Genomic DNA, 15,019 nt, shown 5'->3' with positions numbered 1-15,019 from the left:
CTTTTTGGCTGTCCATGGTGTCCTCAGCACCATATCTCAAATAACTTTATTTTCTTTCTATCTGCTTTCTTTACATCAGGGAGGTTGCAGGTATGGATTTACAGGACCTACACAAAGCAGGGAAGGACAGGGGATCGTGGAGATGTCTCACCCACAATTATTATTATTATTAACCTTTATTTATGAAGCGCTGTAAATTTACACAGCGCTGTACATGCAATCTTTTTAGTTGCCATGAGTCAGGGTTGAGTCTAAGGCAGTTAACAACAATAAAATCTCTGAACCGGGTTCCCAACCCAACCAAGGCTTTAATCCAGTGCTCTCATGGCACTCAGTGGGCCTGGCTTCCAAGGAAAACCCACCGCGTGATCAGAAGTCCTACCCACAAAGGAGGCCAAGGCACCACAAAATGGAAGGCATTCAAGAAATATATATATATCCCATTCTTCCATGCCAGCAATTTCTGAAGATGCCAGCCACAAATCCTGGCGAAATGTCAGGAATAAACTCTTCCAGAACACGACCGCATTGATCGAAAACCCCACGAAAAATTAACAACAAGAAATGGGCAAGTATTTTCCAACGATTCTCTATGGATCCGTCATTCTGTGGTCTAGTCTCTGGAGTAGCAGAAAACAAGTTTGCTCACATTGAGGATGGAGCAAGCTTGTTTTCTACTGCTCCAAAGACTAGGACACCAAATAATGGATGCAAGCTCCAGGAAAAGAGATTCCAACTCAACATTATGAGGATCTTCCTGAGAGTAAGGGCTGTTTGACAGTGGAACACACTCCCTCAGAGAGTGATGGAGTCTCCTTCCTTGGAGGTCTTTAAGCAGGGGCTGGATGGCCATCTGTCAGGGATGCTTTGATTGAGAGTTCCTGCATGGCAGAATGGGGTTGGACTGGAGGGCCCTTGTGGCCTCTTCCAACTCTATGATTCTATGGGCAAGTATGGTTTCCCTATGGGTAAGGGCTGTCATTTGTTTTAATAGGTCCCTTGCGCTCTTCCAGGAGAGAAGACCCATCCACTCCTACACTGCCTCAGGGACCCCAAACAGGGGTGACCAGACGTCCTCCTCCCTTGCCAGGACACCCATCCTCCCTTTCCAGCTTCCGTCCAGGAGGAATTCCCAAAACGTCCCCCATTTTGAGCAGGACTAAGAAGCCCAAGTGTACATTTCCAAGGCACGTCTTCAGCTTTTCTTTTGGCCAACGTCCTCCTCTCTCCTCCTTCGGGGCTGCCTATGACCCCTGGCCCCCCTGGCTCCAAGGCCGACCAGACACGCCCTGCTCCTCCTCCTCCTCCTCCTCTCCCAGGCTCAGAAGGAGGTGGAAACGGAGGCAGGCTGAGCAGACACCTGCCCTTCATCTCCACCTTCTGCCCGGAAGGAGTCCCGACACGTCCTCCATTTTGAGCAGGACTAAGCAGCATCCATTCAGAGGAACGTTTTACAGCTTTCCCAGGCCCTCTCCTCCATTTCCTCCCAGAAGGAACCCCAGCAGCTCCTCCATTTTGAGCAGGACCCAGAATGCCGTAAGCTTTCCCAGGCCCAGGTCCTCCATTTTGCGGTGCCTCGCCCTCCTTCTGCCCAGACTCACCATGGTACAGATGGAGGCGATTTTGGAGACTGTCATGAGGATTTCCATCCGCGCGGCGCCATCTTCCACCCAATCACCGAGCCCAGGGCAGCCGGGGCAGTCCCGCCTGAAGGAAGGAAGGGAGGAAGGGAAAGGATAGCAAGCAGCACCAGAGACAGAAGAGAGACACACAGCGAGACCTCCCGGAGGCCCCGCCCACCTGACGACACTAGCCCCGCCCACCCCCAGCCAACAGTTTTCTAACCGCCGAAGAGGGCGCGCGCCGCTCCCTCCAACACGCTTCCGCCCCCCTCCCTCCCTCCGTCCCTCCCTGCGCGAGACCAGCCCTTCCCTCGCGCACTCAGCCCGCCCCCTCCTCCACTTCCACGCATGCGCCAGCCCAGCCGGCATCGACTTACGCCCACGACTGCTTGAATGTACAATACGTAGCGTTCCGCTGGGCCCTAGCGCCGCCGTCAGCTTACTCACACACACACCGTTGTTTTTATTCATATGTGTGTGTGTCACCATTATATACACACACACACATTACTACTGCCTTTCTCCCCACAAGGAGGTTCAAAGAATAAATAAATAATTTAAATGAAATAAATTTTAAATATAATATATATATATACACACACACATAGATATAGATATACACACATACGTGTAAATGTATGTGTGGGTGGGTGTCTACATATATATATATATATATATATATATATTTGAGCCTCCTGTGGAGAAAAGCAGCAATAAAAATGAAATAAATAATATTTTAGATAGATAGATAGATAGATAGATGTGTGAGTGTCAGAGAGAGCGAGCGCTCTGGTGCCGCAATAAAATGCAGTTCCCAGGCTTCCCTAGCACTGAGGCAGGCGGGCATTCAAAGCAGTCTCAAACTGGATTATTTCTGGAGTGGTGTTCTGGATCTGACACATCTTTGAGTTAAGAAAGATGCATAGTAACTCAATAGGGCAACATCCAGAGAAGCACAGAAAGAACCACTGCTCCAGATCTCAGAGTGCCCTCAGAAATGTTCTCTAATGAGTTTGCCAAATAATTTGCAGAGAAGAATACTTGGGTTTACTGTAATTTGACTTTGAAAGCAGAGCTTGAGGAGAGAATTGAGGCACATACTTGTCCAGTTTGATGGATGAGTTTCAGTTTGTTCAGTACGATGATATGGACAAGTATGTGCCCAACCTCAGTGGGTTAAGACAGAGGCGATAAACAAATGCCTTGAAGAAACAAACGAGAATACTGATTAATTCACACAAGTAACCCATCAGCCACAGATGTGAATATAGATTTTAATCAGCATTTTAATCAGAGATGTCCCTCTGAAAGATGTGCTTCCAGATTTGCTATAAACTACTGAGAGCCACCTCCTGCTTCAGACAATGCTTTAATTTGGATTCCCAACAACAAATGACCTGTCAGTTAGTAAATTGTAATTGTTGTGTTCATTAAATATCCCAATAGGACAGCTGTGTAATTAATTGATTGAAAGCAGAGCAATTAAGGTTGCAGTCTTGAGCACACCTATCCTGAAGTAAGCTCCACTGGACACAGTACATTTTAATTGTGAGTAAACATACCCTAACTGACTCAAAGAAACTTTAATACCTTGATAGACTTGCTCAACAATTTGTATTGAGTGAGTGGGGTTTATTTATACTATGTGGCCCTTGGTTGAGAGGAGGTGATTCCTGGGATAATAGCACTTCAATTGCGACACTGTATGAAAATGTTAATGGCAATTGCATGATTTGCAAAGCATAATTGCTGTTTAAACCCCCGGTTTTCCCCATGTGATAAAGTCCTATGATTCTTCTAGGATGACCATCCAGGAGCCTCTGTTTAAACCTTCAAAGAAGGAGACTCCACCATGCTCCAAAGCAGCCTCTTCCACTTTCTAACAGCTCTTATCATCAGGAGGTTCTCCCTAATGTTCAGGTGGAATCTCTTTTTCTGTAGCTTGAACCCATTGCTCTCAGGGATAGGGATTTAGCATGTTGTAGACTGCCCCTGAAAATACAGGTTTGTAGCCCATGTGTATTCCCAGAGTCTGGATGCTTCGGTTTCAGGGTGACCAGATGCTCTAACTACAAAGGAAGACAAGGCATTGCAAAATATAATGTAGGACAGCCAAGAAAATGTAAGGCATTACAAACTAAAAGCTACATCAGGTACCACTGATCTAATGGACAATTTTCATTTCCCCCACAAATGACGACTCCCAAGATGCTGGAGGAAAGCCAAAAGTCCATTGACAGTTTATTTTAGCACTCCTTCCAGTGTTTAATCATATTATCTATTTATTTATTTTTACTTGTCATGCTTTGTTAGGACCTTTAAAAAATACCTAGATCTATTCAGATGCTATTTAAGTCTGTGTCACTTAAGGGCACTGACTCTTAATCTGCCACCCATAGCAGGCAATAGAACTAAGGGCAAAGGAAGTGAGGATAGCACAGGTTCCTTCTTTGTGCATTTACTATTTGTGCTTACCATTCACTGTTCATTAAGTAGGACTTCAGGTGAAGTTGGAAGCTGGTTAGAAATGTTACTATATACATATATATATGATATATGTTATCGTAAATATATGATATACGGTATTTGTAGTTGTTTTGTTGTGTTCGTTCAAGTCTTTTCTGATTTATGGCAACCCTAATGTGACCCTGTCATGGTTTTAATTGTTTATTTGGGGGGGGGGGGGGATGTTCAGATAATAATAATAAGAAATAATAATAAAAAAATTTATTTCTATACCGCCTTTCCCATGATCAGGGCGGTGTACAACATAATACCAATACAAATACAATCACAACACAATAAATAATAGCAACTATAATCATTAAAATTACATTAAAACCAATTTCTGGCCAGCCGACCACTGCTGCCAGAGGGGGAAGCTAACCAAGATCAGCGTCCGGGAATGCTAATAAAAATAAGAAGGTTTTAAGCTCCTTCTTAAACTGGGCCAGGGACGTGGCCGAGCGGAGCTCTATGGGCAGCGTGTTCCAGAGGGTTGGGGCCGAGATGGAAAAGGTCCTCCTTGAAGTGGAGGCTAACCTTGCCCCCGGGACCCTCAATAGCTGCTGCCCAGATGTTCTGAGTGTGCGGGGCGGATTGTATGGAGAGAGGCGGTCCTTAAGGTATCCTGGGCCCAAGCCAGATGAGTTTGCCCTTCCCTTCCTCTGAGGCTTAGGCCTGTTACAGACTGCCAAAATAAAGCTGCTTCGGATCTCTTTGGAGGTATGCTATTTAAATGATGCATGGGTCCTAAGAGTCCGGAGGTCGCGCCAAAGCCACACTCCACTCCTAAGTACTGGAGTGCAGCTTTGGTACAGCTTCTGGGTTCTTAGGATGCATGCATCATTTAAACAGCATACCTCCAAAGAGACCTGAAGCAGCTTTATTTTGGCAGTCTGTAACAGGCCTTAGAGACTGTGACTTCCCCAAAGTCACCTAGTGAGTCTCTCTATGGCTGAGTGGGGATTTGAACCTTGGTCTTCTGGGTCCTGGTCCAACACTTAAACTAGTATATCACAAGATCTATGATATAGAAATAAATAAATAAAATAGGAAAGTTACACATTGGCATGTCCTCACTTTAGACTGACAGCGTTTAAAGGAGGGATGGTGAATGTTCAGCCCTCCACATGTTGCTGGACAGCTGCACCCATCATATCTCAGCACTCCTGGCAAGGGATGATGGCAGTTGTGATCCAGCAACATCTAGAAGACTGCGTGGCACTGTCCCATGATTTACAAGCACCATCACTGCATTGCCATATCCAGCTGGGTAGCAGATGCTGTGTGTACTCAGAAGCATCATCCATCAGGGCTGCTTGCCTATTAGAGAAAAGAAAAAGAGAAACCCCAGTCCCCTGCTAGGCCAGAAGTGGAGTACAAGAGGCACAACAGCTGGCTCTTAGTCAACACAACTTAGCCACCTGCGTCTCTGCAATCTCCAGATAAATAAAAAGAGAAGCAATTCAGGGTTTTGGCCTCTCTCGCTGGAGGAGGATAGGGGCCTTACTCCAAAGTGGCCATTTAGAGCACTTCTCAGTGCTAACTCCAACTTGATAAACTGCACAGCCACCTCCACAAAGTAATCTGGGCTCGGAAAGATAAAATAAATCATAGCCTGCTTGCAGGCTCAGATGCCACCAATATAAGAGTGAAGGACACTGGGCTTATCTCCTGGACTTTGGAGTGGTTTGTTCCCAGTGCCACATGGCAGGAGGAAGGAAGGAGGACCTGCTTGCATAGATATCCCTCCAAAGAACAACACAGGGACAACCTTGAGAAAATACAAGCCTGCAATTAACATTGCCGTTTTATTATATGTCTTTGAGGCTGAGAGAGTGTGACTTTGGCTAAGGCCACCATGTGTTTCAAGTGGCGGAGCTGGGAATCGAACCCTTAGTCTCCCCCGTCAGCGTCCGACGCTGAAGCCACTACGCCACACTGGCTGTCAATCGACTATCAGGCTGAAAGCGCCCCTCCCCCTACTATCAACGTAGGCCCCGCCCACCATTATTCATCAACGCTTCCCCTATGGGGTCCTTCTTCTTAGTTTGTCTTCGCAAGTGCCTGCTTCCATACGGGGATTAATCTAGAGAAGAAAAGATTTCTGGAGGAGCCATCGTTCTTTTCCCAGCGTGTTTATAGAGGGGGAAATCCCTCCTCGTGAGAATAGGAAGCCTTTATTTTCAACCAGGCACTCTTTATGGACAGCCATAAAAGTGCGTAAGCCCCCTCCGTGGCCGGAAAGAGCGTAAAGCCAGCGAGGCCCCGCCCCCTTTCTTTTCGGCCTGGGACGCCATTTTAGAGGTACACGCGGAGAAAGGCTGCTCCTCTTTCGCCGTATAAAGTGGGTCGAGGGAGAGGGAGGAAGGGTCCCTGAAATGGCTGCTGGGGGAGGGAAGCAGGAGCGGGTTTGGGAAGGAGGGAGACGATGCTGGGAGGAAAGGGGTGGAAGGGAAGGAAGGCCGCCTTGGTCTGGGGCAGTGGCTCACTGATTCCCAAACCCTGGCCTTCCAGATTTGTTGGCTTTTTGGACTTCAGCTCCCAGAATCCCTGACCATTGGCCAAGAGCGCTGAGGCTTCTGGGAGTTGAAGTCCAAAAACTCTGGAGGACTAGAGTTTGGGGATCACTAAGTTCCCAAGCCTTGATCCTCCAGATGTTTTCGACTAAGATTCATAGAATAGTTGGAAGAGACCCCGAGAAGGGCCCTCCAGTCCAACCCTATTCTGCCACGCAGGAACTCCAAATCAAAGCATCCCCGACAGATGGCCATCCAGCCTCTGCTTCAAGGCCTCCAAAGAAGGAGACTCCTCCACTCTCTGAGGGAGTGTGTTTCAGTGTCGAACAATTCTCATTGTCAGGAAGTTCCTTCTCATGTTGAGGTGGAATCTCTTTTGCACACATGGCTCCAGTTTCTCAATGTCCTTTTTGAATTGTGGTGCCCAGAACTGGGCACAATATTATTCCAGGTGGGGCCTGACCAGAGCAGAATAGAGTGGCATTATGACTTCCCATGATCTAGGCACTATACTTCTGTTAATGCAGCCTAAAATCACATTGGCCTTTTTAGCTGCTGCATCACACCATTGACTCATGTTCAACTTGTGGCCTACTAGGACTCCTAGATCCCTTTCACACGTAGTTTCATTCAGCCAGGTGTCACCCATCCTATATCTATGCATTTTATCTTTCTGCCCTAACTGCAATACCTTGCATTTCTCCACGTTGAAGTTCATTTTGTTAGCTTTGGCCCAGCTTTCTAGTGTATTCAGGTCATTTTGAATTTTGAGCCTATCCTCTGGGGTATTAGCTGCTTCTCCTAGGAGCAGCTTCTGGGAGATGAAGCCCCCAAAATTTGGATGAAGTCCAAAACATCTGGAGGATGAGTGAGGGGATCGCTGAGTTCACAAACTTTGATCCTCCAGATGTTTTTGACTTCAGCTCCCAGATTTTTTGACTGTGGGCCAAGCTGGCTGGGGCTTTGGGAAACTGAAGTCCAAAACGTCTGGAGGACCAAAGTTTGAGACCCACAGGTCTACTACACTCTAGAAATAACACAGTTTGATAGCACTTTAACTGCCATGGGTTCATCCTGCAGAATGTTAGAGGCTGAGGTCCATCAATATTGTGGAAATAGTGTGGTTTGATACCACATGGGTTTATCCTGCAGAATCTCAGGGGCCGAGTTGCATCTATACTGTGGAAATAGTGCAGATTGATACCACTTTAACTGCTATGCCTTGATTCTACAGAATCTTAGAGGCTGAGGCTGTATCTGTAGTCTAGAAATAGTGCGGATTGATACCACTCTTAACTGCCATGGCTCCATCCTACAGATTCTTGGAGGCTGAGGGTTTGTCTACACTCTAGAAGTAATGCAGTTTGATATCACTTTAACTGCCATGGCATCTCTCTGAGGTTGGGGGTGCATCTATACTGTAGAAATAACACAGTTTGATATCACTTTAACTGCCATGGCATCATTGTACAGAACCGTGAAAGCTGAGGGTGCATCTACACTTTTGGAAATAGTGTGATTTGATACCACTTTAACTGCCACGCCTCCCTTCTACCAAATCATGGAGGCTGAGGGTGCGTCTACACCAGTGGTCCCAAAGAGATTTTTGATTTCAGCTCCCAGAAGCCTCAGCCAATGGTTTGGGATTCTGGTAGCTGAAGTCCAAAATCCCTTAAAGGGCACAGTTTGGGGACCACTGATCTACACTGTAGAAATAGTGTGGTTTGATAACTAACTGCTATGGCTCCGTATTGCAAAATCTTAGAGATTGAGGGTGCATCTACACTGTAGAAATAACAATTTGATACCACTTTAACTGCCATGGCTCCATCCTGCAGAGTCTTAGAAGTCGAAGGTGCATCTGTGCTGTAGAAATAACAGTTTGATATGACTTTAATTTCTGCAATGTATATGGTTACATCTTAGAAAATCCCAGAGGCTGAGGGTGTGTCTACATTGTAGAAATAATGCAGTTTGGTAGCGGTTTAACTGTTATGGCTCCATTCTACAGAATCAAACACCATCTGTGCTAGATGGATGAATGATATGACGTGTGTATGCAGGCCATCTGGGTTCAAGGCAGTATTTGAAAGTGTGGTACTATAGTAAGGATTGACAACATGAAAATTACATGTCTTTCTTTTTGTTTTTACACATCTGTAGCTATAGGTACCCTACTGCTACTACCAGATTTGATTCAGTGATGGGTCTAAAATGGCCCTCAGAGTGCTAGAAACTTTGACAATATGGCTCCCACCCCCTGGGCATACTTGGGGACATTTGAGGGGTTTTGTTTTGTGTTGGTGGGGTGTAGCTGCACAAGATTATTGAGGAGACAATGTAGCCTCTAATCTCAGTCACCCTTCCTACAAATTAGTGCTAGGTGGTCTTTTCTAAGATTTTGTTCCCCTTTGTTTTGAAGACAAATTATGGTGCTGTAAATATAAGTCAGCAATGCTTACTGAAATGCTCCTTCTCCCATATTTGTATCTGTAACTATGCAGAATCCAAAGGAGGAGGTATCATACATAAACACTTTAATAGAAGAATCACTATGTAAATCACGTTAGGTCAATAATAGGTAAGTTTCCAGTTTGTGGGCTATTAATTTATGCAGTTGTGTTTTTCCTCTTTTGCAGTAATCAGTCAAGATGACCAACACAAAAGGGAAGAGGAGGGGGACACGTTACATGTTCTCAAGGCCCTTCCGCAAACATGGTAGGTAATATGTTTGAACCACTTAATCTGAGCATTAGGTTATTGTCTCCAGCTGACTCGGGTAAAAAAACTGTTGGATTAATTGGGGTAACCACTGAAGGGGGGGTTAGCCCTCACATGCCATATAATTATCACTATTGGTTGAGACTGAAGTATCCTTAATGTAAAAGTTATTTCCATGACCATTCCCCTTTGTGGAATGTTACGTAATTTATGAAGGAAATTCTTGCTTGTAAGTATAGCTTGAATCTGAACAGAATTTCCAGCCACTTTTATACACCCGTCGGTGACTGAAGCCCTGTGAACGCCCAGTGCCGTAAAGCCGCAGCTATCGCACCCTTTCCAGGGCACAAAAAGGAGCATGTGGTTGCCGCAGCCCCGATCTAGCTATCAAGGGGGCAGCTGGAAGCTGAGGCTCCTGCCCTTATTCCACCACTTCTTCCACCAGATATAAGGTTCTGCTTGAATCTGTGTTGCCATCGTGCGTGAAGACTTCAACTTGTATCCATCTCTGCTTCCTCTTGTTCTACCACTGTGGCTACCACTGTCAGTACTCCCTCAATATTCCATTCTCTTACCCCATCCTGCCAACCGATTACCTCTATTATTCATTACGTTCAAAACTAATTGTCTTAATATGAAACAACATAAGGTACAAAAAGCCCATGTCATCACAGTGGCCACTTGTGCTCTGGTGTGCCAGTCAAATTTTATTAGCAAACAGATCGTGAATACTTTCGAATTATATTGTGTGTGTTTGTATTAAAACTTGCAAAACTTAAACAAACATGTGACTTCCTACATCTTTTCCATAGGTGTTGTCCCTCTTGCAACCTACATGCGCATCTATAAGAAGGGTGATATTGTTGACATCAAGGTAACTTTTTAAAAAAATGTTCTCCAATAAAAATTAGTTTATAGAGTTTTTCTTCTATGGAAAACAAAAATCAGGTTAAACACAATTTGATAGAACTAATATCTGTCCTGAATTGAGCCTGGATTTTGTGGCATGTATAGATACCTTTTGGGTATGGGACATAGTGGCTTAGTTGTTCCGATACTGACTCTTGACAATTGTAGGTCAGCAGATTGGCAGTTCAAGACCCAAGTGTCATGTGAGCGTAAGCTCATGTTACTGGTCCTAGCTTCTGCCAACCTAGCAGTTTGAAAACATGTAAAAATGCAAGTACATAAATAGGTACCACTTTGGTGGGAAGATAACAGTGTTCGATGAGTCATTCTGGCCACATGACCATGGAGTCGTTTTTTACAACACTAGCTCCCTCTGTTTTGTAATGGAGAGGAGCACCACCTCCTAAAGTTGAACATGACTAGACAATCATATCAAAGAGGAAATTACCTTTATAGATACTTGTTGATCACCATATAGTATATGTTGAAAAATGTGTAAAGGAAAGGCTGTGATCTTTTTAGCCAGTCTTGCTGCATACAGCTGATAACACCTAGTGCATAGGAATTGTAATTCTTTCTTACTGTTAAATATAGAATGGCTTCTTGGAAGAAAGTTTTGATGAAAAGTTTTGTAATACAGTATCAACTTGTTAGGAAATAAGTCCTTTATGGCTGATACAAAGCATTACTTGGAATGCTCGATTTTGTGACCTATACAAGCACTACTCCACTAAACTTTCTTGAGTCTTGACACTCTGGGGCTTGATGATGACTGTCTCCTATGATTGCTGTTATAACAGCAAAATGAGCAAATCATTTCACCGGCACTGAAAGCAAACCAGAGATGTCATCTGGCTCTCCGGCATAATTTATTTTATTTAATTGCTTGGGTCTTAAGATGAACGTTAGTGGCAGTTGTGGCTTATTGGGCCATGCAAATTATGTTTGCACATTAGGAATGGTTTCCTCAAATGGTTTCCTTGGTCTAGTTTTGGTTTGAGAAACTTACGTTCAAGTCTTGAGACCAAGCAACAAATACAGGTATACTATCTCACTTAACAAAGTAGATGTGTTCCTAGGCACTACTTCTTAACAGAAAAGTTTATGCTAGAGGCAGAAATAACATGAAGTGTATTGAAATAGCATCCTTCACCACAAAAAAGAGCAATTCAATGTGTTTCAGCAATTTTTTTTTAAAAATCTGAAATGCACAACATACACATGTGAAACGAAATGAGCAGGCCAGGCAAGCTTTCCATAATTTTTTTTAATGAACCTTGAAGAAAGCACATTAAAGCCTCTTCCAGGAATTTTTTTTTCAATTACTAGCCTCTACTACTCCTATGATTTCCATTTTGGTTGCCAAATTTATAGATCTGTTCTTCTGGATGGGTGGGGTGGTAAGGCAGATTTAAGTGCTTTCCCCATGTCTCTCAGATTTGTTCTTTCTGCATGCTCACTACACGGTTTAAGCTGCAGTTTACCTTGCCTGTTATAGGCAAGCATACAGCTACAGCAGGATTGGCTAGAACAGAATCCCTATCTTTCCCAGCCCAAGTTTTTATAGCCTTGTTTACTACATATATGCTGCTGCAACTGACATCAAAAGTCTGTTTTTCTCCAGCATTATTTTACTATCCTCCCAGTGTTGATGCTGCTTAAAAAAAACTGGCAGCTAAACAGAGAGCAAGGAAGGTGTTGGGGGGAGATCATAAAAAAATACTTAGTTAAAAAGGAGCTTGTCAGGGGCTTTGTTAATGAAGGTATGACTTTGTATTGAAGGTTTAAGATCACAAGAGCATTCTTGTAACTTATTATCCTACCTTTTCCCCAGTTTGGGGCTCAAGGCGACTTAAACAGATTTTTAAAAATATACTTAAAAATTCACAAAATACAAAAGTTAACTAATACTGTGGCATAGATTTTGTTAATATGTTATTTCAGGTATTTTCCCAGGTATTTATAATATTATTGTATTAACAGGGCATGGGCACAATTCAGAAAGGCATGCCACACAAATGCTATCATGGCAAGACAGGAAGAGTATACAACATTACTCAGCATGCTGTGGGCATTATTGTGAACAAGAAGGTCAAGTAAGTGCATTTTCGCTACTTAACATTGTTTGGAGCTCTGTTATTTTGATGTACTTCTGTCTCCCACTTCACTTTGCCAATTAGACAGTTCTTGTCTCTCTTGGCCATTCAGGTGGGGTAAAAAAATATCCTTTTAAAACCCTGCCAGATTATATTTAACTGGCTTGGATCCTGTCAGAGGAAACAAACATTTGAAGAGTTTAGTAAAATCTGAATATACAGTGCTACCTCGGGTTACGAAATTAATTCGTTCCGCGGCGCCGTTCGTAACCCGATACATTTCGCAACCTGAAAAGGCGCTGGAAAGCCGCTAGCCGCGGCTTCCGATTTGAATTTCGCGCCGAAATTAATTTCGTAACCCGAAAAATCTTTCGTAACCCGGAACAGTTTTTTTAAATCTAACTTTTTCGTACCCCGGAAATTTCGTAACGCGGTCAATTCGTATCCCGGGGTACCACTGTACTGCTAATCTAAAGCAAAACTTTATCCAGCAGAGCAAGGTCTTACTTGCATTCTCCCTTGTGATCAATAGAGTTGCCATAATGTAGTAATTTGATCTCCATTATTAGCTTCCTGAACCCCCCAAACCTGACAGTCATTGTTGGTGTCTTCTTTCTAGGGGCAAGATTCTTGCCAAGAGAATTAATGTGCGTATTGAGCATATTAAGCACTCAAAGAGCAGAGACAGCTTCTTACAGCGTGTGAAAGAAAATGAAAGGAAGAAGAAAGAGGCAAAGGAAAAGGGCACATGGTTTGAACTAAAACGCCAGGTAATCTATGAGATGTGGTCAGACATGTATGGTGTCCATATGTTAATGTTAATACTAGAGTGACTCTTATGTTCAATTTTAGAAAATGGAAGAATCTAAGGGATAGAATATCATACATGGCTATACCAAAATGTTGGGAAGCAATTAAGTTTTTGGCAAGAGAAAAATGACAGGTTGATGCATTTCTGAAATCTTGACAGTGAGTGATAACATAAGTATCTCTTTTAAACAGAAATAAGCAGCAGAGAAGGCTTTTCTTTATTATTCTTGGTTTCATTTATTTGTTTTCAGTGCTAGTGAGGCATCTTCTCCGTACATGATATATGGGAAATGCTTACTTTGTTACTTTTTGCTTAAGAATGCTATATGTCGTGTCCTGTTTTCAGATGGCACATCAAACTGGGTTTCAAAAGAATGAGTTTCAGAAAAGCAGTGTGTATACAAAGATAGATAAACAGAATTGCCAGATAAAATATGGCCAGAAGAGAAATGCTATAAATTCTCAAGTACAAAGTATTACAGTATTAATTTTTAAGAACAGTTCTAAACAATAGTAACAGTGTTCAGGAAGAACATATGCAATTGTACAACTCATGGAGATGTGAAGTCTTGATTTCTCATAGTTACTGAAACCAGATGAATTGGATTGCTGTTATGACTCACCATTTTCTCTTCATTTTCTTTCCCTTTCCCCTTTACTATTATAGCCTGCTCAACCAAGAGAAGCTCATTTTGTGAGGACTGGTGGCAAAGAGCCAGAACTCCTGGAACCAATCCCATATGAATTCATGGCATAGTGTATATGAACAAAATAAAATCCCTTGTTGAGAACTGAAATATGTAGTGTATTCAAATGTATGTCTTCTGAACTTGCTTTATTTATTTTGAAATGTGTATTTGGAGTAAAAGAGTTGTTGTGTTCCTTCAGCTTGTTTCTACTTTACGGCGACCCAGAGAGGTTTCATGGGGTTTTCTTGGCAAGATTTGTTCAGAGGAGGTTTGCCATTGCCTTCTCCTGAGATTGGGAACATATGACTTGCCCAAGGTCACCCACTGGGTTTCATGGCTGAACGGGGAATCAAACTCTACACCATGCTATCTCAGAATGAGCCGAAATCATTTCTGTATGACAGGAGTGTGCAGAAGATAAACCGCATTCCAGTAACTTCATAAGAGTCGAAGAGATGGAAGAGACCACAAGGGTCATCCAGTCCAACCCCCTGCCTTGCAGGAATACCATGTTCCACTGTCAAATAGCTCTTACTATCAGGAAGTTTTCCTAATGTTTAGGTAGAATCTGTTTTCCTGTAACTTGAATTCATTGCTCTTGTGTCCTAATCTCTGGAGCAGCAGAAAATAAGCATGTTCCATCTTTAATATGACATCCTTTCAAATAGTTAAATATGATTATCATGTTATCTATTAACTGTTGTTCCCAGCTCCCTAAGCCTCCCCTCATAGGGCATGGTTTCCAGCCCATTTACCATTTTGTGGTGTATCCACACTGCAAAAATAAAGCCGTTTGACACAACTTTACTGTTATTCTACAGAATCCTAGAATGTTTGGTGAGGCACCAGAGCTCTGAAACCAAGCTGAATTCCTCACCAAACCAAAGCGGGATGGAGCCATCACAGTTAAAGTGGTGTCAAACTACCTTATTTCCACAGTGGGGAACAGCTGTTGGTCACCCTCTGGACATATTCCAGTTGGTCAATAATCTTTAATACCCAGAACTGGATTCAGTATTCCAGGTGAAGTCTGACCAAAGCAGAATAGAGTGGTACTATTCCCTTGATCTAGAGGCTAAATTTATACAGCCTAGAATTGCACTGGCTTTTTTAGCTGCAGTATCACACTGTTGATTTGATAAGAGTTCACT

General features: G+C 43.3%; 2 protein-coding genes and 2 non-coding genes across 5 annotated transcripts in view; 3 read left to right on the top strand and 1 right to left on the bottom strand.

The window, feature by feature from the left end:
* LOC149319918 (ubiquitin carboxyl-terminal hydrolase 12-like) overlaps positions 1-1,724 on the bottom strand; it is a 41,130-nt gene extending 39,406 nt beyond the window's left edge. The window contains exon 1 of the mRNA XM_089512586.1: positions 1,602-1,724. Coding sequence (XP_089368712.1) covers positions 1,602-1,649 — 48 coding nt within the window. The 5' untranslated portion in view covers positions 1,650-1,724. The remainder of the gene's footprint in view (positions 1-1,601) is intronic.
* Positions 1,725-6,372: 4,648 nt separating this feature from the next.
* LOC149319915 (large ribosomal subunit protein eL21) lies at positions 6,373-13,976 on the top strand. Of its 2 annotated transcripts, none has more exons than XM_089512584.1 (6): positions 6,373-6,471; positions 9,283-9,361; positions 10,177-10,238; positions 12,257-12,369; positions 12,989-13,139; positions 13,847-13,976. In XM_089512584.1, the coding sequence occupies exons 2-6, from the start codon at positions 9,295-9,297 to the stop codon at positions 13,934-13,936; spliced, it is 483 nt and encodes a 160-aa protein (XP_089368710.1). In that variant the 5' UTR covers positions 6,373-6,471; positions 9,283-9,294; the 3' UTR covers positions 13,937-13,976. The 2 variants fall into 2 exon arrangements, with proteins under 2 accessions (XP_089368710.1, XP_089368711.1); XM_089512585.1 differs by having other exon boundaries at positions 6,395-6,431.
* LOC149319917 (small nucleolar RNA SNORD102) lies at positions 11,033-11,109 on the top strand. The gene has a single exon (XR_016280317.1). It is a non-coding gene; the product is annotated as a small nucleolar RNA SNORD102 (small nucleolar RNA).
* Positions 12,428-12,558, top strand: LOC149319916 (small nucleolar RNA SNORA27). Its single transcript, XR_016280321.1, has one exon. It is a non-coding gene; the product is annotated as a small nucleolar RNA SNORA27 (small nucleolar RNA).
* Positions 13,977-15,019: the final 1,043 nt, after the last annotated feature.

Source organism: Sceloporus occidentalis, unplaced genomic scaffold (assembly GCF_023333645.1).
Source record: "Sceloporus occidentalis isolate IW3139 unplaced genomic scaffold, rSceOcc1.0.p SCAF_2, whole genome shotgun sequence".
In the NCBI taxonomy this organism is placed as follows: Eukaryota; Metazoa; Chordata; class Lepidosauria; order Squamata; family Phrynosomatidae; genus Sceloporus; species Sceloporus occidentalis.
This window is presented reverse-complemented; position numbering and strand designations above follow the sequence as displayed.